Source organism: Quercus robur, chromosome 11, assembly GCF_932294415.1.
Source record: "Quercus robur chromosome 11, dhQueRobu3.1, whole genome shotgun sequence".
In the NCBI taxonomy this organism is placed as follows: Eukaryota; Viridiplantae; Streptophyta; class Magnoliopsida; order Fagales; family Fagaceae; genus Quercus; species Quercus robur.
In genome coordinates this window covers 36917912-36941428 of record NC_065544.1, presented here as the reverse complement: position 1 = coordinate 36941428, position 23517 = coordinate 36917912, and the positions used below count along the sequence as shown (strand labels likewise).

The window sequence follows — 23517 nt, the reverse complement described above, 5'->3', positions numbered from 1 at the left end:
AGGTTAAATACTATCTAAGCCATAACAGAATAAAATCCACAGCAGATAATATAAAGGCAAAGATAGAGAGGAAGAAAGATGCAAACACAAAGACAACACGCGATGTGTTATCGAAGAGGAAACCGAAGTCCTCGGCGAAAAACCTCTCCGCCGCCCTCCAAGCGGTAATCAATCCACTAGAAAATACAGTTGGGATACAAGGACAGCAATAGACCCTCCAAGCCTAATCTACCCAGTGCACCTAAGCCCTCCAAGCTTCTTGCTCCAACGAGGTTGCGCCGAACCTTTTTCTTTTCTAGCTTCCCGGATTCCGCTACTAGACCGTAGCATCAACCAATGAAGATTGGCTCCTTCCTAACTGCTTCCCAGAACTCCAAACGACTGTCTCACAGAGATGATGATGGTGAGAACCAGGTTTGGTATAATGCCTCTCAAGGTTTTGACAATGGAGAGGAAGAGAGTGAGGGAATTTGAAGAGACTCTAAGGTATAGATTGTGGGTGAAACAATCTGGTTTTTCTTTAGGGTTTCTCTCTCAAAATTCTCTCTGGAAGCTCTCTTTCAATCGTGGGTTAAAGGGATATTTATACTAGAGTGGAGAGGAATGTGAAACGTCAGGTTTTGGCAAAACAGGGGTGGCTCGCGGCTTGACCTCGCGGCTTGACCAAGTCGCGAGATCTAGTCGCGAGTTAACCGTATGGTCAGTTGTCCTGTTTTGTCCTGTAGTGCTCCAGCTAGCATGACTGTTCATCTTCCAGCATGCTTGGCACGTGTGCAGCTTCTGGCGGCTTGCAGCCGCGAATCCACCCGCGAGTCCCAGCCGCGACACTCTGTTTTCTTGCACACTCTTGAGCAATCTTCACTCTATCTCACTCACTACCCTTACACCAAACCCACCTAAATACAGGGTTACTAAATGCTGAATTACAAGCAAATTTGGCACGGAATAAAGCCAATTAGATGGTTGAATGAATTCAACCTTACATCAGCCATGGCTATGGTGTCATGGGTCTTGGCTTGGTGGGTTCAGCCTTTGTGTTTTGTAACCTGGGCAAGGCGTTTGAGTTTGAATGGGGTTCTGTAGTTTTTGGTGGGATTTTGTTTAGTGGGTCCTGCTTGGCTATGGCCTGTGGGCTTGTGTAGTTAAGGTGTTTGGGTTTTTGCTGAGGTTGTGGTTTGTTCTTGGTAGATTTTTGGAGTTTGGCTATGGATTTGTGTGGGTAAGGTGTTTGATTTTTGGATGTTGTGGTTTGGGTTCTGCTTGGCTGTAATTAGTTTCTTCTTCTCTTTTTCTTTTCTGGCTTTATTTCTTCATGTAAACTCTTATTTCTTGGGACCCTTTTGCTTTGGCAAAGCATTGATACAATCAGTCAGTCCAGATTGGATCAATCCATGATTAGTTAAAAAACAAGTTGTGAGCAGCTGCATATGGGCTTCAACTTCTATGAACCCATCCCATATCACACCCACTAGGAATTTGGCACATAAAGCAATAACTTTTTAATCTCAATGGTGCAATAGAATACAATATTTAAAGAAATTCAGCAAGAAGAAAAATTGATTGACATGCTAACCATCAGTTTGGTGGACTTCCGCTATGGAATACCGAATATGTCATTGGAGAAAATGATTTCATTGGGATCCTTTAGTTTTGTTTTTATATATTGTGATTTCCACTGTCAAAATTTGTGTCGAATTTGTTTGTTTAATTGTTGGATGTTCTCTTAACTGTGATAAATTAATCTTGTTTGTCTTGATTAAGTACTGAGTTCAAAAATCAGTGGAAGAATTGAAGAGAAACATAAAAGGAGTGCAAAAATACATATTTACCTTTACCTTTACCTTTAAAAGAAGTGTGTTACGGAACCCCTAATAGAAGCGATTTCATGTGAGCAAAATGTCAAGTTTTTAACCATGGATAGACAAGGTAAAAAGGGGCTTAACTATAGGTGAGTTTAGTGTAATTTGCCCTATATATTATATGTTTTTGTTAGTTACTCTTTTGCCCCTCTTCCTAATTTAATATATATATATATATATATATATATTATTTTGTGTTTATTTTGTTTTGCAACTGAGTTGGTATAAAACTATTTGATATCCTACCAATTATAGAACTAGTTCAAAATTATTTTGTTTATCAACTAAGTTGGGACATAAATATTTGATTTCTTACTAATTAAGGTCATTTTTTTTGATATTTTATGTTAAAACGATAATTTATGTTTGGTAGTGCCATTAAGTAGAATTTTCAGATGGCATGGAGTAGTCGTAATATTGCTATTATTCTTTTTTCTTTTTTTTCAATTCTGAACTGAATCCAATTCAACCCACGTGAATTGGGTTGGACCTCTATGATGAGTTGGGATATTTCAATCTACCCATAGTGGGTTGGATTGAAAAACTCCTCAATCCAACCTATACGCACTCCTAAGTATGAGTGAGTCTGCCATTTTGGGTAATTTCTTATATCCTAATTTAGGTAAGTTTTAGTTATTGCGAATTTGCAATCCCTCTAGTAGCATAGGTAGGCCTCAGTGAAAATAAAGCATTTGTCCCACTTTTTGTATTTCACTTAATACTCCACCAATCACAACTTGTGTTATACGGACACAACATTTTTGGCCCAGTACCTGTGTCCAACACGAGTACTAGTAAGACACACCCAAAATTCGTGTCCAATGGTGTCTTTTTTTTTTCTTTTTTCTTTTTGGAATTCTGACATGGCGAACATGACAAATCTTTAAAAGAAAAAAGCTCAGGATTTTGACATTTGGACAACCACTTACCGTTGATATTGTTTGACTAAAACCCTAATATTTTCTTGCCTCTATCTTCTAGGACCGATGCCTCACACACACACACACACACTCTTTCAGATTTCAACCCTCACTCCTCAGCTCTTCTCATTTTCTGTGCCTAGATCAATGACCACTGTAAGGCATAGATAAATGACCACCAAAGCTTCTCCAACAACCCCAAAGCCTCTCCTTCCCTTTGCCATTTCTCTGTCCTTCTTCAGGTATTGCCGATTGCGTTCTCTTTCTCTCTCTTTTCGTCGTTCTTTCTTTTTCTTTTTCTTTTTTCTTTTCTTTTAGCTCATCCGAGGATGGCCTACAGTTGCATCCACTGATTGATCTATTCGAGGCAGGGGGAAGGGATCCTTGGGGCAAGCTTTATTTAAATTTGTGAAATCTACACATACTCGCCACTTCCCACTTTTCTTCCTCACCACCATTGTATTGACTAACCACTCAGGGTAAGAAACTTCTTTTATGGTGCCGGCCGTTTAAGTTTATCCACCTCCTCCTTAACAGCATCAGAATGTTCCTTAGATGAGTGCCAAGGTAGTTGCTTTTTGGGGATGATGGAGGGATTGAAGTTTAGATGATGGCAGATAAAATTTGGGTCAACCCCAAGAGCTTCGTAAGCACTCCATGCAAACAGATCAATATTTCTCCTAACAAATACTATCAGCTCTTCATTCTCCTAAGGAGGCAACTAAACTTCAACCTGGAAGAACTTACCCTCATCATCACCAATAATAACTTTTTCTAACTCCTCACACCTTGGCTCTTCTACCACCACGTCCGTAGACCACACTGGCACCCTTGATTGCTATAAACCATGCTCAGTAGGAGCTGAGGACTCATTTCCAGTCTGATGTCAAATAGTAGCCACCAAGCACTGCTTGGCCATAGATTGGCTTCCAACCAACTTCTCAACCTGGTCCCCTGACAGATACTTCACTTTCAAGTGCAAGGTGGAGGACACAGCCCCTATGGCGTGAAGCCAAGGTCTTGCCACAATAGCAATATAGGGGCAGTATGCATCTACCACGATGAAGTTCACTTCCATGACTTCTGACCCTGCTTGAACGAGTAGTTTGATTTGTCCATTCAGAAAGAAAATCTTCCCATCAAACCCTATTAGAGGGGAGTTATAGCAGGCCAGGTCCTCGGGCCTCAGCTTCAGCCTTTTAAATAGGTTGAGGTACATGATCTCTGCACCGCTGCCTTGATCCACCAACACCCTCTTCACATCATACCCTCCAATCCTGAGAGTAACTACCAAGGCATCATCATATGGCTGCAAGGTTCCAACTTTACCCTTATCGGAATAGCTCAAAGCTGGTCGAGCCACCACTCTACCCCTCTTCGAATCAGGGGGCGAGTCCTTTGTGGACGGCTATACACATCACCCTGGATGGTTAAGAACCAGTCCTTCCTGGAGCAGCAAGAATGACACTAATTGTACCTAAAGGTGGTCTTGTTAAAGCATCTCTCTGAGCTCTCAACCCTGCCTGACCACCCCATCTGTTAGGTTGATGTAGGAATTGCTTCAATTTCCCACTCTTAACCAATTGCTCCAAATGACTCCACAACGTCCTACAATCCTCTATAGTGTGCCCCCGCTCCTGATGGTATTGGCAGTGAAGGATCTGGTTACGCTTCGTAAGGTCTCCCTCCATCTTGTTTGGCCATTTAAAGTACAACTCACTCTTAATTTTTTTCCAAGATTTGATGCACAAGCTCTCGGAACATAGTGCTAACCACCTAAGTAGTAGTAGATCCGGATTGCCTAGCAAAATCTCTCCAAGGTTGGTTGCTGCTGTATCTATCCGACCTAAAATCTATCCTATGGGAACACCTTAGCTTTCCCTTTCCCTTATTGTTGGTCCTCTTCGACCAGCTTATACTCATCAATGCAATCCATGAGTTGACGCACATTCCTAACAGGCTTCCTTGTCAATGATTTTCTCAAATCATGCTCAGCAGGTAGGTCGACCTTGAAAGTCCTTATAGCCACATCATCGAAGTTCCCATCTATCTCATTAAACATTTCCTAGTACCTATCAGAATATGTTTTCAGGGTTTCTCCTTCTCGCATAGTCATAGACAATAGGGAGTCTAAGGGCTGAGGAACTTTGCTGCAACTAACAAAACGAGCCCCAAACACCCTAGTAAGCTCCTTAAAGGAGTTAATAGAACCTTCCTACAAACTGTCAAACCATCTCATCGCCAAAGACCCCAAACTGGATGGGAACACCTTGCACATCAGAGTCTCATTCTTTGAGTGAACAGTCATTCTCTAATTGAAGTGGCTAACATGTTCCACGGGGTCCGTTCTACCATTATACATGGTGAATGCTAGATGAGTAAACCACCGAGGGAGCTTCCCACCTTCAATCCTACGGGTAAAAGGAGATTTAGAGATCTGGTTAAAAGCCCTGCTTATAGCATCGCTGCCCAGACATTTGCGAGATGGACTCTTATTCCTACACTCATAACGGCGATCCTCATCATACAAAAAAAAAACTCACTGGGAGGAGTCTTTGTCCTAGGCCTATAGCTACCATCCCTATCATCATCAGAAGAAGGGTCAGAGCTTGAAAGGAGTCTTTCTCCATCGCTCGCGGCGTAACCTCCTTCACAGACAGTCAATCTCCAACTACACACTTCTAGTATTCTCTTAATGAGAGACGCGACAAATACTTCAAGACTGGCTCCTGCTAGTTTGAGTAGTATGTACACTAACTTCACGATCTCTCCTACGTTCAAGGTTGAGGAAATGATCTTGGCATTAGGAACCAACATATTTTTCCTAGTTGGGACCTAAACCCACCATAACTGAATGTTGATCTCACTAAAACTCAAGTATTCCCCACAGACGGCGCCAATTGTAGGGGCAAGTTTTGGATTCTAAGCCCACAAGGTAACAGGATTAAGGCCCAAAGAGCCTAATACAAAAAAAAATTTAGAGAATGGGCTGAAAACTAGGTTTCAATAAGTTGGACAACGCCCACAATGGATTAAAGATTGAAATAAAACAAAGACAAGCAGGTTTTATGCAAAGAAATCCTTCCTTGGCAAAGTCCAAGGAGAGTAGTTCTTGAATATATTCTTTTTAGACTTGATTACAATTTTAGTTCTTTGTGCTATAGTGTTTTTTCTACAGATTCTCTAATGAACCCCCCTCCTCTCTAGAGGATCTCTTACATTATATATAGCCTCTTTTGGTTGATCTTGGCTCTCCAATTGTTGATTATGCACTCCCTTTTACTAAACCATGGGGAGCCCCGAGTAGTTTACCCAGCAAATTTGGTTGTTGTGACGATACCTTTCTTAGTGGAAGATCGGAAAAGATCCTCCGGAACCACAAGAATCCTTAGTTAGAATGGGATTCCAACTCGTTACTGCTTGAGTACTTATCCCATCAAACACCCTTCCAAGTCTTCTGTGAGTTGTAGCAACCAAGACAATACCATTCAAGGGCTTTTTCCACATAAATGCGGTTAGGGGGTTTGGTGAGGTGCATTAAATGTGGTGGCAGCTACCATCTCTCCAATCACGTCAGGGCTAACCCCCTCTCTAAAGCTCTTCCTCTACAGTATGGCCCCCTCTGGTAATGTGCCATTGACGTGGCCATGGCTTGCCTCTCCAGCCTTACCATCCAAGTGCATGGACTCCTCGAAACTGTTTTGGCCTCCTCAGCCTTAGGTATGACATGTGGCATTATTACCTTATTAAATTTATGTATCCCACAAATACTAACCAAATCAAGATTAATTTCATACAAATAACCAAATATCATGGTTTAGGCATACAATTTAACGGAAAAAAAAAATTAATTGCATAAAAAAAATACATTGAAAAGCAACATTTTTTTAATAGGTCATCAAGAACTTATAATTAGAATAAAAATGATCATAAGTAGTATTAAATTTATGTAGAAATTCTAATATCATCTAATTATATTTATCTTTTCTAATAATTTGATTAATCATTTATATTTTTATAATAAAAATTTTGTTTTATTTTTAAATGCATCCATGTGTATCGCATGGATTACAAGCTAGTTTTATAATTATTAAACAAGTATCAATTTATTGAGTTGAATTCTTTCTTGATATGGGTGGTGAATTGAAAGTAATTTGCTACATGACTTATCAAGTGGCAAATCCATGTTCTTTTTAAAAAATTAAAAAAAAAAAAAAATCATGTGAAAAAAATATAGGTTGACCTAACCCTACTTATCACAACCCTTTTTACCCAACCCATTTCTGACTCATTTAAAATGACCAATTTTTTACCCAAATTCAACCTAAACCATCCTACCCGTTTTGCCACGCATGACAATAACATTAGAAAAATACCAAATATTATAGGTTTGACAACAAAAAAATTAAAAATCCCAAACATAAAATCCAAACCCGTCATTCAGTAAAAGGCCCCAATTATTTACCACCAAATCCTTACAAAGAAGTTTGATTTCAATATTCTCCATCTACCATTTTGCCTCATCCTTTATAAACCCACATTTTGATGGAAATATGCATGTACACAGCGGAAAATTAATGGATCTACTTCATTCGCAATTGATAACATGTACTATGTAAATTTCAGAATACAAGAACAAGAGAGTGTACCTTGATGTGATGAATTTCAAAAAAAAGATTGTAAGCACTTGGGAATACTTTTAATCTTTACTCCAATTCCACTAACGCCCAAGATGTGTGGTCTCTCAATCAGTAATGTGAATTTGTTCAAGAGAGAATTAGAAAGTGTCCAACACTCACATACACCATTTCATGCAAGTTGTTAGTTACAAAATTCTGTATGTTTCTCTCCTTATAACTGATTATCTAATTGGGCTAGCCTTTTGGGCCTTTCCAATTGGGCTCTAGTATGTGGCTTAGAGTGGGACCAAAAGGGACCAATAAGACACTAGCTTCAACGGGCCTTGGACTTTTCTATCAACTCTTGACAAGTCTAAAGTTACCATTAATTATATTTAATACCACTATATAAATATAGTTGCACTCTAGGCCTTATCTATAAATTATATCCCAATACTTTATTGTACATGCAACCCCTTCATAAAATATTCGTAGTAATACAAAGTCATAAATGTAAACTGCCACTTTGTAGATTACTACATCTTAATCATTGAGTACCTGATTTAATCCTTTTAAGTTATTCACCATATATTTATGAAATCCAATTTCATAAATATATACTCTAGTAATTTCTTACTAAAGTGGTTAGGCCTAACTCTCTGAATAACTGAACCCATTAAACTTATCTCAAGGGAATATTTTATATCTCCGTTAAGAGACTATGAATTCCATCTTGAGAATATATGTTCCATCAACACTAAATGTGGCTACCCAATATACTGAGGTTTTGACCATTACTTTAGATCTCACTCCTGATATATCAAAGCAACCTACATTCTATGATCAGATCCATTATTTTCTTAGGATTAAGAGTTCATGTTAATATAAGTCATGAGATTTATTATTCAATTGATAGTCGTTACGAGAATAATAAATCTCACAGCGGTCCAGATCAATATGTCTTAACTCTTAAAACATATCAACATATCAACTAGAAGTCACCACTTCCATGATCAAGACAAATCATCTTAGTTTATATGTTATAGTCTTCGCAGATGAAACACCCAATTTCATCATCGACTACGAACTATATTCTGAGTTTACAAAGAACTTGTGATTTATATTTTCTGTGACTTTTCACATAAACCGCATACTATGCATCTCATGAACTATATGATAATGTCTGAATATTCATGTTACCATTATTTCAGATAATAATAAAACAGCTTTATTAATTACAATATTAAGTCATATATCATGTCATACATAATGTCATACATAATATTACATATAGCATCAAACAATAGGATTTAAGGGCACTATTCCTAACAATAGCTTGTACCAGTCTCCTCCCCTTTAAACGTTAGCTGCATGAAATTGCAACAAGTTTAAGCCCATCTTAATATGTGTATCTTAGTTAAAATATGTTTAATTAATAAGAAATGAAATTTAAAAATAAAAATAAAAATTTATTAAAACATGTCAATTCATTTTGTCCCTTTCGGTCTACGTCGGTCTATTTTGGTCTATTTCTATCCACTTTGGTCCATTCGATCCATTGCATCCAATTTGGTTCATTTCAGTTCATTTGGTCCATTGTGATCCTTTCACTTTTGTCCATTGCAGTCCACTTTTGTCCAATTTGGTCCACTCAGTCCACTTTGGTCCATTCCGTTCATTTCAATATTCTTACTAAAGAATGAGAAAAAATATATTTGCGTTGAGAGTACCTATTCTAAATCCAAATTTATTAAAAAATATAGATCTCAAACTCGTTCTAAATTTTGTTAAATTTTAGCAATTTAATTTCAAATTTGTTCCACATATATTTAATGAATCCAAACTCATTTCAAATCCATCTATTTATTTCTTTATTTGTGCTTAAAAAGAGACAACATTAATTATTGTTAAATTTCTAAAACACTATTATATCACATTCAAACCTTTAGTACCATCATATTCAATCTTGAGGCCTAATATATATTGAGTAAAATTAATCTATAAATATTTGTTGAATATTCTGTATTATGTCTATAAATTACTTCTACGATTACCATTAATAATATTTAAACTATCTAATAATATTAATAATCTAAAAGAACATTTATATTATATTGCAAGTCTAAGAGAGAGAGAGAGAAAAAAAATGGTGGATAAATTTTATCATAAAGAAATTATGATAAAGCCAAATGTCTAATAACATGTTATAATCAACCCCTAAACAATTGTACTCACACAATAAAATAAAATAAAATATTGCAATATTTGTATGTATTTGCTACGTATTGGTCAAAACTAAAAATCATTTTGCAAGCTTAATACATATAGTGTTTGAATATTTCACAAGATCAATATTTTATCCTAAATTCTCAATGTAAAATCAATAAAAGCACATTTTTTTAAAAGTCAAATGTGTAAAGTTGTGATTTACAACTATTGTTGGCTTTGGTTCTGTGTCAAATTTGATTGTATTTTGTTAATCTTTTCCCTGTATGTTTGTCGAATTTAATGTAAGGGTTGAGTGTGAAAGATTGGTGAAGAATTGTGAAAACAGTGAGATTCGAGACTTGCTCACGACTAACTCGTGAGTGGACAACCCGCAAAAGGTCACGTGAGAAACACATACTGGATGCTAAACAGTCTTTTGCTAGGCTATATTATGCGAGTCTCTTCGCGACTCGGCCAACTCGTTGGTGACCTGCGAAACTCTCTGCCTGGAACTTTTTAATTGTGTTTTCCTCATTTTTTTACCTACACTATATAAACCCACATTACCCACGAAATTTTAAGGAGACTTTTCAGAAAGAAAACCTAGCAATACACTTGTGAGTTAAAGATTACAAACTTACAATCATCTATACAATTTCTCTTAGTTTTCCTCTACTCCTACCTCTCTAATTACAAATCCTTAAGAGGTTCTTAGCCCAAACATTTGCCTCACCCAATCTGAGTGTTAAGAGAAGTTTTGGTGCATGTGGCAAGCATTGGAAGAAGCCATTGATTGGCGGACGCAATTTGGAGCTAATTGCGAGTCCAGATAACTAATGAAGAATTGACTACATGAAGTCCATTAGGAGCTAGAACTTAGAGGATTCAAATACAGTGAGTAGCTTAGGCTTGGAGGGTCTTTTTGATATTCTTGCACTCCAACTTTATTCACTAGTGGATTGATTCATCTTGGAGGGCCGCAGAGAGGTTTTTCGTCAAGTACCTCGATTTCCTCTTCAATAACATGTTTTGGTATTATCTTGTGTTTGCATCTCTCTTCTCTTACTCTTATGCTTTATACTTATTGTCTATTGTATATGCATATGCTTCAGAGTAGTTTCGCCTTATTGTGTTACACTTACTCTTATTCCACACTTAGTTAAGTAGGGTAAAAGCAATCTAGCTGTAAGTTTAAAATTAGGGGTTTAAACAAGCGAGTTTTACACTATTTGAGCTTTCAAAATGCAATAATTTTCTTGTCATAATACACTTGAAATTAAGAATGAATATGAGAAGTAGTGTTGACGTGCTGGATTGTGAAAAATAATTTTTTTTTTTTTTTAAACCTCCAATTCTTACGAATTAATTGAAAAGATGTGCAATTTTCAAAGTGTCACTAACCTACCAACTTCCAAACCGACAATTCAAAATATAAGCAATTTTGATTTGGTAGGTACTTTAATTATTAAAGAGAAATAACTTTTTCTAATTGAGTTAATTAGAATCCACGAAACAATCTAAATTTAAGATGTATAAATATGATTAATAGTTTTTTTTTTTTTTTTCTTTTGGTCCACTAAAAGCCTTTTTTTTTTTTTTTTTTTTAATTTGATAGTTGGGGGAGGGAGGAAAGGGGATTTTAATCTTAATTAGAGTATTATAAATAAGGTATTAAAAGTTTGATCTTGTTCATTTAATTTTTTTTAAACACAAGCTAAGCTCAAGCTCATCACCAAACGAGATTTTATGTTCAAGCTTGGTTTATTTTCTTGTGGAGCAAGTTCGAGCTTGTTTACGATCTACTTGATTAACTTATTCTTTCCTATATATTGTGAAACCATGACAAAAATGCTTTACATCTTCACAATTCTATGAATTTTTATTTCAAATAGACTATCTATATCATCAATTAATAATCTACAAATAATAATTTAATATCATATGAATCTATTGACAAACTTATATAATCCAATTTCAAGTTTATATAAATATATTTTTAGACAAGTATACATATAAAAATATAATATTACATATAGTTAAATTGAGTCCTCATGTTCACGAGTTTGTTCACGAACACATTATTATGTTTGAGCTTAGTCTATATATATATCTCTAAAAGTTGAGTGTAGCATTTATTATTACTACACTCTAGTTAAGCCACATTAGCGTCTATGTCATTATCTCTTTTTTTTCCAATTTTCTTATAATATTTTATAACATTCACTCATTTTTTAAAATATTTATATTTTCTTCAACCTTTTTCCTTCCCTTACGTTTTATTCTCCCCACTATCCTCTACCTTAATATCATTATTTATTTTTTCCTTAATCTTCCTTTATTTTACCTCTTCTTATTCATTCCCTCTTACTATAAATTTCTCTCTCTCTCTCTCTCTCTCTCTCTCTCTCTCTCTCTCTCTCTCTCTCTCTCTCTCTCAAATTTTTGGTGGATTTTTATTTTTCTTGCATCTATATTTTAGGTTGATAAATTTTTGTGTTTTTTAAAACTCTAATTTAGGCTGATACGATTTAGTGTTTTGTGTTTTGTGTTTTAAGTTATTATTATTATTATTTTTCGTTCTCTTTGATTGTTAAATGTTATACTATTGCATTATAAAGAATTAAAGATAGTAGACAAGAATATAATATTATTTTATTACATAGGATGATTTAGATAATTTAGCGTTTATTATGACATCTTTTAATTTTAATTTTTTTTCTCATCTTATTTTATTCAATATTAAAATTCAATTACATCCTTCCTTATCATTAAATTATTTATATTTTCTCTCTCTTTTTGTTTTAAAAAATTATAAAAAGTAATATTTTTCTTAAATTCAATAAAAAAAAAAATAATTGTCCTCATCAAATTGTACTCATTTTTTAACATTTACACTTTCTCTAACCTATCTCCTTTCCTTCACCTTTTCATTTCCCCAAACCTTCTACCTTAATATCACTCTTCCTCTTTCCTTTTATCTTTCTTTATTTTGTTTCTTTGTATTATCTTCCTCTTAGTATAAATTTGTAATCCACTCCTCCATTCTTTGCATAATCTTCCTTCACAAAAAAGGGTTATTTCCCTCTCTTTCTCCCTCAATTTTTTGGTGGATTTATTTATTTTTTTTTTTTTTTTAATTTTCTTGCATCTCTTCTTTAGCTTGATAAAGTTTGTGTTTTTTAGAACTCTAGTTTAGGTTGAAGTGATTTAGTTTTTTGTTTTAAGTTTTTTTTTCACTTTTTTTTTTTTTTTTTTGAGAATACTAAGTATTAAAACACACACACACACACACACACACACACACACACACACACACACACAGGGAGAGGGGAGAAGGTTTTTTAAAGAAACTTATAGTGGTGTATATCCAAATATTTACTCCATTCTTTGCATAATCTTCCTTCACAAAAAATGATTATTCACACACACACACGCACGCACGCACGCACGCACACACACACACACACACACACACACACACAGAGGGAGAGGGGAGAAGGTTTTTTAAAGAAACTTATAGTGGTGTATATCCAAATATTTACTCCATTCTTTGCATAATCTTCCTTCACAAAAAATGATTATTTCCCTCTCTTTCTCCCTCAATTTTTTGGTGGATTTTTTTTTTTTTTTTTTTTTTTTTTTTTTTAATTTCTTGCATCCCTACTTTAGCTTGATAAAGTTTGTGTTTTTTAGAACTCCAGTTTAGGTTGAAGTGATTTAGTTTTGTGTTTTAAGTTTTTTTTTTTTTTTTTTTTTTGGTGAGAATACTAAGCATTAACACACACACACACACACGGAGAGAGGGGATAAGGTTTTTTTAAAGAAACTTACAGTGGTGTATATCCAAAAGAGCCTAACTTTTAGATACATAGCACAAGCTTTAAATCTCTTTAACTCACACTCATTTTCCAATGTGGGATTAACCCACTATTTTTTTTGTTCACTTTGATTGTTAAATGTTATCCTATTGCATTATAAAGAATTAAAGATGGTATATAAGAATATAATATTATTTTATTAAATAGAATGATTTGGATAAGTTAGTGGTTATCGTTATATATTTTATTTTTACTATTTTTCTTCTCTTATTATTTTATTCAATATTTAAATTCAGCAAAATCCCCCATATATATTATTAAATTATTTATATTTCCTCTCCTTTTTATTTTAAAAAATTAAACATATAATATTTTGCTTAAATTCAATAAATAAAATTGTCCTCATAAGTGTAATAATGCTAGGAAAAATGAAATACAAAACAAATGCCAATTTAGAAACACTAAATTAAAAAAAAAAAAATAATGAGGATATTTAACCAAATATAACGTAATGAAACTAATAATGCATATTTAATATCATAGAATTATCATCAAAATTTGGAAAACAATCGGATGCCAATGGAGAGAGAGAGAGAGAGAGAGAGAGATGGTAAAGCAAAAAAAAAAATCAAACATTAATTGGTGACCGTTAAATAGAAAACAAAGAGGTTGTAAGGAGAAGTAAAAAATAAAATAGAGATGACCATACGGAGAACATTAAAAACTTTATCATGGATGATCTGACTTAGATAAGAGTGTTTGAGGGGACTTTAACCATGGACGATTTGACTCAGAGTTGGAGCTGTCTCTCCCTGTCAGAGAGAGAGAGAGAGACCAGGTTGTAACCTCTCAAATGATGATCAAAACTCGGACTATTCCATCATAGCAAGGTTTCTAACTAAGAGAGCTCTTAACATGGATGTTATTGCAAGAACTTTCAACCCTTTGTGGAGGGCGCACAATGGTTTCAAGATTCAAACTATTGGAGACCATATTATTCTTTTACATTTGACAACCAAAAAGAGGTCGAACGAATCCTTTCAAGTGAGCCTTGGAGTTTCAACAAGCATTTGGTAATTATGCAGCAGTATGACAAAGACATTCCAGTTAGTGACGTGAAGTTTGATAAGGCAAGCTTTTGGGTCCAACTTCATGGCATCTCGCCACGATACATGACCTTGGAAGCAGCTATGAAAATAAGCAACATGATTGGAGAAGTAGCTCGCCCCAAGGAGTTTAATGAAATTGATGGAGGAAGTTTCCTGTGACTCAAGGTGATGCTAGATTTATCTCTCTCAATGTGCCGTGGACAGTTAATAACATTAGAAAATGGGAAACAAGTTTGGATAACTTTCAAGTACGAAAGATTGCCGAACTTGTGTTATTGGTGTGGACGCCTCACTCATAACGATAGGGATTGTGAGTTATGGATTGAAAGTGAGGGAACTCTAAAAACTGAGGGAAGGCAATTCGGACCGAGGTTGAGAACACCAACTTTCGTCGGGTCAAGAAAGTTGGGGGTGAAAGCGCCGGGATACTACGAGTCTAGGAAGAAAACTGCCTCAAGCTCCTCAAACGCTGCCATGGATACGGAGAACTTAGGTCAGGCCATGGAGAATCTTCGGGGAATAGTGGAACAAGAGGGTCAGAGCGGAAAACAGGGTAACGGTGACAAAATAGGGGGCATTCATGACAGGGGGAGTAACGGTAGCCCTGACATTAATCCTGGCATTAACCACATTAATGGGGTTCGGACAGAGTTATTGAGGGACAGTGCCAATGATAAAAACTCGGTCTTAACCTCCCAGACTGTAACTGATTCAAATGATGATCATTTAAGGGCATCGGTTTCACACAACGATAAGGTGGATATGAATCACGAAGTTACCACAAATTTAAACTTGACTAATGATGAGTTGGCAGGTTTTGAATGTCTTAAAGAGTCCAGGTCTCACTCCACCACAGCCAATGCACATGCAACATTTACTTCTCCTAGCACTAATCAATTAAGTGAAGCACGTAACCATAAAAAAATAGCTAGGGTTCTAAACTCAACACCACAACGCCGTGTTCTCCCCACTTGGACTCAAAAAACATGTGAAGGAAACAAGCCTTCAGCTGCACACGTTGAATAGATCGTGGGGAAGAAAAGAGAAGCTGAGACAGAGGGTAGATATTCCAATCTTCCTTCCAGATGCCAAAAATTCTTCCATGGTAACAATGATGTCTTTTTTGAAGGGGTGGAGGCTGTGGATCAGCCCTGCCAAGCGCGATGAATTGTATAAGTTGGAACTATCGTGGTTTGGGGCAATCATGTGCATTTTCAGAACTCACTGAGTTGGTGAAAAAAATGTCACCTTCAATCATCTTCCTCATGGAGACCAAATCAAAGGATTAGTACTTGAAGAAACTTTGTTTGAAGCTTCAATTAGAGAATGTACACATTGAACCACGGGTTAATACAGGTGGTGGATTAGCACTCTATTGGAAGAACGGGATTGATCTCAGAGTACTGGACTCCACACCAACATACATTGACGCAGTAGTTAACCCAGGAATGGATGACGCCTGGCGATTAACGGGTTTCTATGGAAATCCTGTAATGGCCAACCGGGAACATTCTTAGGCGCTACTAAAACATCTTTGCTTGAAAATGGAGGTACCTAGGCTATGTGTGGAAGACTTCAACGAAATTACCAAAGCTAAAGAGAAAAAAGACAGAGCAAACAGAAGGGAGAGGCAGATGAGGAAATTCAGAGAAGCCTTGGACTTTTGTGGATTTAGAGATCTGGGATTCGTGGGATCTTCTTTCACATGGTGTAACAACCAATTTGATGGTGAGGTGACTTGGATTCGGTTAGACCAAGGGGTGGCCACCCCATCTTGGATACAATTGTTTCCCACAGTGTGAGTGCATCATGTTCAAGGTACGTTATCGGATCATTGCCCATTGTGGATTTGTTCTAGTGATGAAAATGTTAGATTTTACAAAAAATCCAAGCCATTCCGCTTCGAGGCTGTATGGTTGCAGGATGAAAATTGTGAGGGCATCATCAAAAGTGCTTGGAATGGAGGGAATTCAAGAAACTCAATGGACAGGTTAATGGGTAAGGTTGAAGCTTACAGAGTGAGATTGAAGACATGGAGTAGGTTGTCTTTTGGTAATATACGCAGATTGTTGACTCAAAAATAAAAAAGGAGCTAGTACAAGCCGAGAATCTGTCCATGGCAGGGATGAACCACGAAAAAGTCTAGATTCTTAGGGGTGAAGTGTATGAGCTCATGGTCAAGGAAGAGTGCATGTGGCAGCAAAGGTCACGGGTAGAATGGTTGAAGAGTGGGGATTTGAATACAAGCTATTTCCATGGCCGAGCAACACAACAAAACAAGAGGAATTTCATATCCAAATTAATTTTGGATGATGGCTTGGTGGTGGAAGAAACTAAGCAGATCGGGGATACCTTTGTGGACTACTTCAAAAATATTTTCACTTCCTCCACCTCTTTAAACTTTGATCAGATTCTCCAAGAAGGTTTACACTCACTTATTCAACAAGCAAAACTTGCAGGTTCAATAAGAGGGGTCTCTCTCTGTAGTGCAGGCCCAAAGGTCTCTCATTTGTTCTTTGTAGACGATAATTTGTTGTTTTGCCGGGCAACCACACAAGAGTGCAGCACCATCCTTGTCATTTTACATCAATATGAAGAGTCTTCGGGGAAAAAGATTAATCAAGGAAAAACCCAACTATTTTTCAGCCCTAACACCGACCATCATGTGCAGCAAGAAATCAAAAATATGCTTGGAGTTAGGGCTACCATCAATTATGAAAAATATCTCGAATTACCGTCTTTTATGGGTAGAGCAAAGAAACAAAGCCTCAGCTACATTCGAAAAAGAATTTGGCATAAAATGCAAGGGTGGAAAGAGCGTCTAACAAGGGGGAAGGGAAGTACTCATCAAAGCGGTCCTCCAAGCGATGCCAATTTACATCATGGCGTGCTTCAAACTCCCAAAGAGTTTATGTAAAGATATTGAATCTCTAATCAGGAAGTTTTGGTGGGGCTACAAAGGAGAAGGTCGAAAAACACATTGGATGGCTTGGAAGAAGTTATGTAAGCCGAAATGTCAAGGTGGTCTAGGATTCAAGGATATTGAAAATTTCAACTTAGCAATGTTGGGGAAACAAGTATGGCGATTGCTTCATAACAAAGACTCTCTTTTCTATAAGGTCTTTAAATCAAAATACTTTCCCAATTGCTCTATCCTAGATGAGGGTGTGAAGGTGAAGGGATCTTATGCTTGGAATAGCATTCTCAAAGCTTATAGAGTTGTGAGGTTGGGGTCGAGGTGGAGAATTGGGGATGGAAAGTCAGTCTTAATTCGGGGAGATAAATGGTTGCTGGAACTGCACTCAAGTCGGGTGGTCTCACCCTAAAAAAATTTGCCCAATGATACTCGGGTGTGTGCTCTTATTGGTGAAGAAAAAGGCAAATGGAAGGAAGACCGTATTCTGAATGAGTTTGCCCCCTATAAAGCTGCTGCAATCCTTGGCTTACCCTTGAGTTCCACCCAAGCTAAAGATAAACTCATTTGGTCAGCAACGAGGAATGGACAATACTCCACCAAATCGGCTTACCAGCTCCTATCAAATGAAGAAGCAGTACTGAAGGCACCGAGTCCGTCAAACACAGCAGCCAACAAGCAGTTTTGGTTGGATATTTGGTTGCTAAACCTGCCAAACAAAATCCGTCACTTCCTTTGGAGAGCAGCAAATGACTCTTTGCCAACAAAACTGAACCTCTTGAAGAGGAATATCACAGCAAATTCCATGTGTGACCGCTACAGCTGTGAAATAGAAGACACAATTCATGCGCTTTGGGATTGCATAAAGGTGAAAGGTGTCTGGTGGGAGTTGGAAAGTTGTCGACCTTTTTTGGCTGAGAGATTGGTGTGTTTCCGTGACTTATGTTAAGGAATTTTAGCTCAGAATGCACCACGGTTGGCTGAGACATTTGCTTACATGGCTTGGGGCATCTGGCATAACAGGAATGCTCAGAGAGTGGGAGCAACCACGATGCCGTTGGGGAAGATACACACTGACGCTGTTGAATGATTCCATGAATTCCAAGCAGCCCAAGACATCCCAATGCAGCAACGACCGGTGGACCATCCAACGCACTGGTTACCTCCGCCACCAACTCAGTACAAGGCCAACAGTGATGGGGCGATTTTTCTGGACACGGGCACAATAGGCATCGGAATGCTGATACAGGATTCAGAGGGTATGGTGATTGCAGTGCTATCAGAACGCATTCCATTACCAGCCACAGTGGAGGACGTGAAAGCTTTGGCTTGCAAGAAAGCTATCTCTTTCGCCATTAAACTCGGACTACAAGATGTAGTTTTTGAGGTAGACTCCGAGATCATCTACAAGCATCTAGTTTCGGACTCAAAGTGCATGACAGCTTTCGGTCACATCGTGGAGGACTCACACAGGCTAGCCACAAGTTTGAGAAGTGTGTCTTTCTCACATGTTAGACGGAAAGGAAATAAAGTAGTTGATAAGCTTGCTAAGTTAGCAAAATTCTTGTATGAACCACAAATTTGGCTAGAAGACATCCATAGTGATGTGTCAAACTTTGTAATTCTTGACAGAAGTTTTCTGTTTTCGTAATGAAATTTCTCGCTTTGATTCTCAAAAAATAAATAAATTAAATCAACAATCAACTATTAAATACAATTATAGTACTAAATTTAAATTTAAAACTAATCAAACTCTAACCATAAAAACCATATTTCTAATCATAACTAAAAAAGAGATTCTCTAGGAATAATAGATATGACATAAGAAACAAAGTTAGAAAATTTTAAAATCTCTTTTTTGACATTTCATTTAACCTTTTATATATATATATATATATATATATATATATCATACACTATTACTTCTGAAAATGTAATGAACGATGCTGCCTCTAATTTAATGTCTTTTCTAAACAAACAAATATATACAATCTTTTCCCTGAGCTAAGCTCGAGCTATATACAAACATAACTTGGTTTATTTACATTTGTAAACACAAAATCTCAAGTTTTGAAATCAAACAATTGAATATGTTTTACAAATGTAAATTTGTATTGATGAATTTGTAGGTACAATTTGCTATATTTAGATTCTAATACAATAGAATAATCCTTTGATTTGATCTCCTTGAAAGTCTTTAAGTATTGCGCTAATGTAGTCTTGTTTCAAACACAAGGTGTCCACCACTTGAATTGGAAAGTGGATTGAAAAGTCTTTAGAATAAACTTACAATGAATCTCTGGCTATATGCCTGTTAGAAATTTCTTATTTTTCATGTTCTTTGTGTTCTTCATGGGTATTTTGAATGTTCTTGATTTTCATACATTTGTGGTGAAAGTTTTTTGGGGCTATAGAGCTTGAATCCAATGAAATTTTGATGGATCAAAGTCTTTAAATTTCCTAGAGGCTTTAAAGCTTGATTCTAATAGAACTTTGAGACTTTGAAAAGTGATTTGGATAAATGTTCTTTGAATGTTTTTTTTTTTTTTTTCTTTTTTGTATTAAAAAATTTGCAGTGGAAGTTCTTTGGGGCTTTAGAGACTTGAATCCATAGAGCTTCACTAATTTGTAGTCTCTTGGTGTTTATGGAGGCTTTTGATCTTGATTCCAATGAACTTTTGAAATCTAAAAGGATGACTTGAATGCTTTTACTTCGAATGCTCTTTGTATTCAAAGGGTGAAGTTCTTGGAGGCCTTGGAGCTTGATTTTGGCAGAGTTTCAAGACTTCTAAATATCCTCCACAAGACTGAGGAATGTCTCTATTTATAGAAGTCTTAAGGAGGTGTGATCACACGTGATTGAATATGAGCAATGACAGATGTCATAATTTAAATGAAAGGATTTTATATCTTATTCTCCAAGGGACACATGATATTATGTGATTTAAAAAATGTTTTAATTTAAAATAATACATGACAAATTTTAATTAAACTACTTATGTCATTTAAATTAACACGTGTTGACGTGGAATAGACTCTTAAGTATTCTTTGTAATTTTTATTTAGAAACATTTGGAATATTTCCATGTGTCTAAATAATGTCAACGGGATCCACTAAATAGCACGTGGCACTTTGTGATTAGGTGCAAAATTTTAACTTCTACAACAATTCTACTCCAGAAACACTAAGAGAGAAGGCAAACTTGAATCCCTTGGAAATAGACTAGTCTGTATGAAATACTAAAATTTTGAAGAAAAAACCAAGATGAATACTTGCACACGTGACACACATGGTTGAAGGACCCTAGGCCCTAGCTTCTCAACTAATGGTTTGTTAGAGCATTTCCAGCAGATTCTCCAAATTTTTGTACTATTTGGAGAATGAACAGTAACTTTTACATTTAATTACCCACTTTTTCAAATCCATTTTCCAACAGATTCTCTATCCCATTTTCTATCTCATTTAAATATTATTTCTTCATTATTTCTTTAACCTTTCTTTATTCCTTTTTTAATATTTTTTTTATTCTTTCTCTATTCATTCCCAACAGCTATATTTTTCAAATTTTCAACAGCAACACACACACACACAGCCCCTATATATGGGCAACACACACATGCACACGCACACGCACACAACCCCTGTTAAAGGGACACACACACAGCAGCACACATATAGCAACACACACACACACACACACACAGAGCCAACAGCAGCAGCAACACACACACACACACAGCCTTTGTATATGGGCAGCACACACACGCGCACACACACAGCTCCTGTTAAAGGAACACACACACAGCAGCACACACACAGCAACACACGTACACACACACAGAGTAACAGCAGCAACGCACGCACACACACACACAGCCCCTGTATATGGGCATCACACACACACACACACACACACACACACACGCAACAGCAGCAACACACACACACAGCAACAGCAACACACACACACAACCCCTATATATGGGCAGCACACACACGCACACACACAGCCCCTGTTAAAGGGACACACACACACAAAGCAGCAGCAACAGCAGCAGCACACACACACACACACACACACACACACAGAGAGCAGCAGCAGCAACAGCACACACATATAGCCCTTGTATATGGGCAGCACACACATACACACAATTTGAAAGAAAGTCCTATATATGGGAAGCATGAAATTTGAACAAAAGAACAAAAGCTTTAATACAATCAAAGCTTTAATACAATAAGGTTGAACACCACCTTTTTTTTTTTTTTTTTGATAAACTGCAATTTCATTAAAAGACTAAGGACTAACATCACCTTGGATATACATATATAGTGCAATAGGATCACATTGTAGCAAAACAAAATGAATAGTGCAACAGGATCATACAAGACTATTCTTTTACATTAAATTGCAACAGGATCACATTTCAAATTACATCAAATTTTACTTATACAAGACTAACATAAATGAAGAGAAATTTCAAATTACAATAAAGACTAAAGACATAAAAATTAATGCAAGCATAAAACTTAAAATTAGATGATCCTACAACTCGCTATATCGTTGCCACAAGTGCTCAATGAGATCCAATTGGAGTTTAGAATGAGTTTCTCTATTTCTAATTTTTTCATGGATTGCAATGAACGTTGTAAATTGACTAAATTCTTCTGTAGCCTCCTAGGACACTGTTGTAGGGATGCTTTCAGGCACTTGTTCATAATCAAGGTCTTCTGCTCCATTGGCATCACGTTCATCTTCAATTATCATGTTATGCAATATTTTGCATGCCTTCATAATGTAATCAAGAGCCTCTGTTCTCCAAAGACGTGCAGGCCCACAAACAATTGCAAATCGTGCTTGAAGCACTCCAAATGCACACTCTACATCCTTCCTAGTTGACTCTTGAGTTGTAGGAAAAAGACTATTCTTTCTACCTTGTGGAGATGGAATTGTCTTCACAAAAGTGGACCATGAAGGATATATACCATCAAAAAGATAGTATCCCATTGTATAATCATGACCATTGATTTTGTAATTCACCGGAGGTGCACGGCCTTGAGCGAGCTTGGTAAATATAAAAGAATGGTCTAGCACGTTGATGTCATTATGAGACCCAGGTAACCCAAAAAATGCATGTCATATCCAAAGATCATATGATGCTACTGCTTCCAAAATAATTGTTGGCTCACGACTATGACCAGTATACTAACCTTTCCACCCCGATGGGCAATTCCTCCATTCCCAATGCATGCAGTCAATGCTCCCTAGCATCCTTGGAAATCCACAACTTTCACCAACTCTTAGCAACCTAGCAATGTCATTGCTATTTGGTGACCTCAAGTACTCTGTAGAATAAATATCGACTATGGCTTCAACAAATTTTTTGAGACACTCTATTGTAGTGCTTTCTCCAATTCTCACATATTCATCTGTAAAATCCGCTGCTACTCCATACATAAGCATCCTTAGTGCGGCAGTCATCTTTTGAAGGGAAGACAAACCAAGCACTCTGGCAGCATTTCTTTTTTGAACAAAATATTCATCTTTCTCTTCTAGATTAGATTTAATACATAAAAAAAGAGAACGACTCATTCGAAACCTCCTTCGAAATACGTTAAGAGGATATACTGGTGATTCTACAAAATAGTCTTGAAAAAGTCTTTGGTGGCCTTGCCCATGATCACGTTGGATGAACTTACGACCTAGAACAGAATCACGATGTGATGTTGACGCCCTCTCTCTTTCTAATCGTTCTTCTTCCAATGTAAGAAGTGCAGTTATCACAAAATCATCATCAGAATCCGAGTCATTTAGAAGCATATTACGTGCATAATTTGTATTACGACCCATGGAACAAATTTCCCAAGTTGCTGCCACAAAAAAAAAAAAAAAAAAAAAAAAAAAAAAAAAAAAAACACATACAAGAATATGCCACTTTATCTCCAAACAGTGGTTGATTTCTAATTGATGCATCTATGCAGCCAAGTTAAGTGCTCTTGTAAGCTTGGGACTTTAAAGAACACTTTACAAAGTTTCATTTCATGCTGAATTTCAACCTCATCAGGAAC

At 36.5% G+C, this 23517-nt stretch overlaps 2 protein-coding genes across 2 annotated transcripts; one reads left to right on the top strand and one right to left on the bottom strand.

The window, feature by feature from the left end:
• The first annotated feature begins 18570 nt into the window (after nucleotides 1-18570).
• LOC126704993 (uncharacterized) lies at nucleotides 18571-19098 on the top strand. The gene has a single exon (XM_050403966.1). It carries the CDS (start codon nucleotides 18571-18573, stop codon nucleotides 19096-19098), a length of 528 nt encoding a protein of 175 aa, XP_050259923.1.
• A 3028-nt stretch (nucleotides 19099-22126) lies between these two features.
• Nucleotides 22127-23299, bottom strand: LOC126704992 (uncharacterized). The gene is made up of 2 exons (XM_050403965.1): nucleotides 22660-23299; nucleotides 22127-22536 (listed from the first exon to the last, which is right to left on the bottom strand). Exons 1-2 carry the CDS (start codon nucleotides 23297-23299, stop codon nucleotides 22127-22129), a joined length of 1050 nt encoding a protein of 349 aa, XP_050259922.1.
• Nucleotides 23300-23517: the final 218 nt, after the last annotated feature.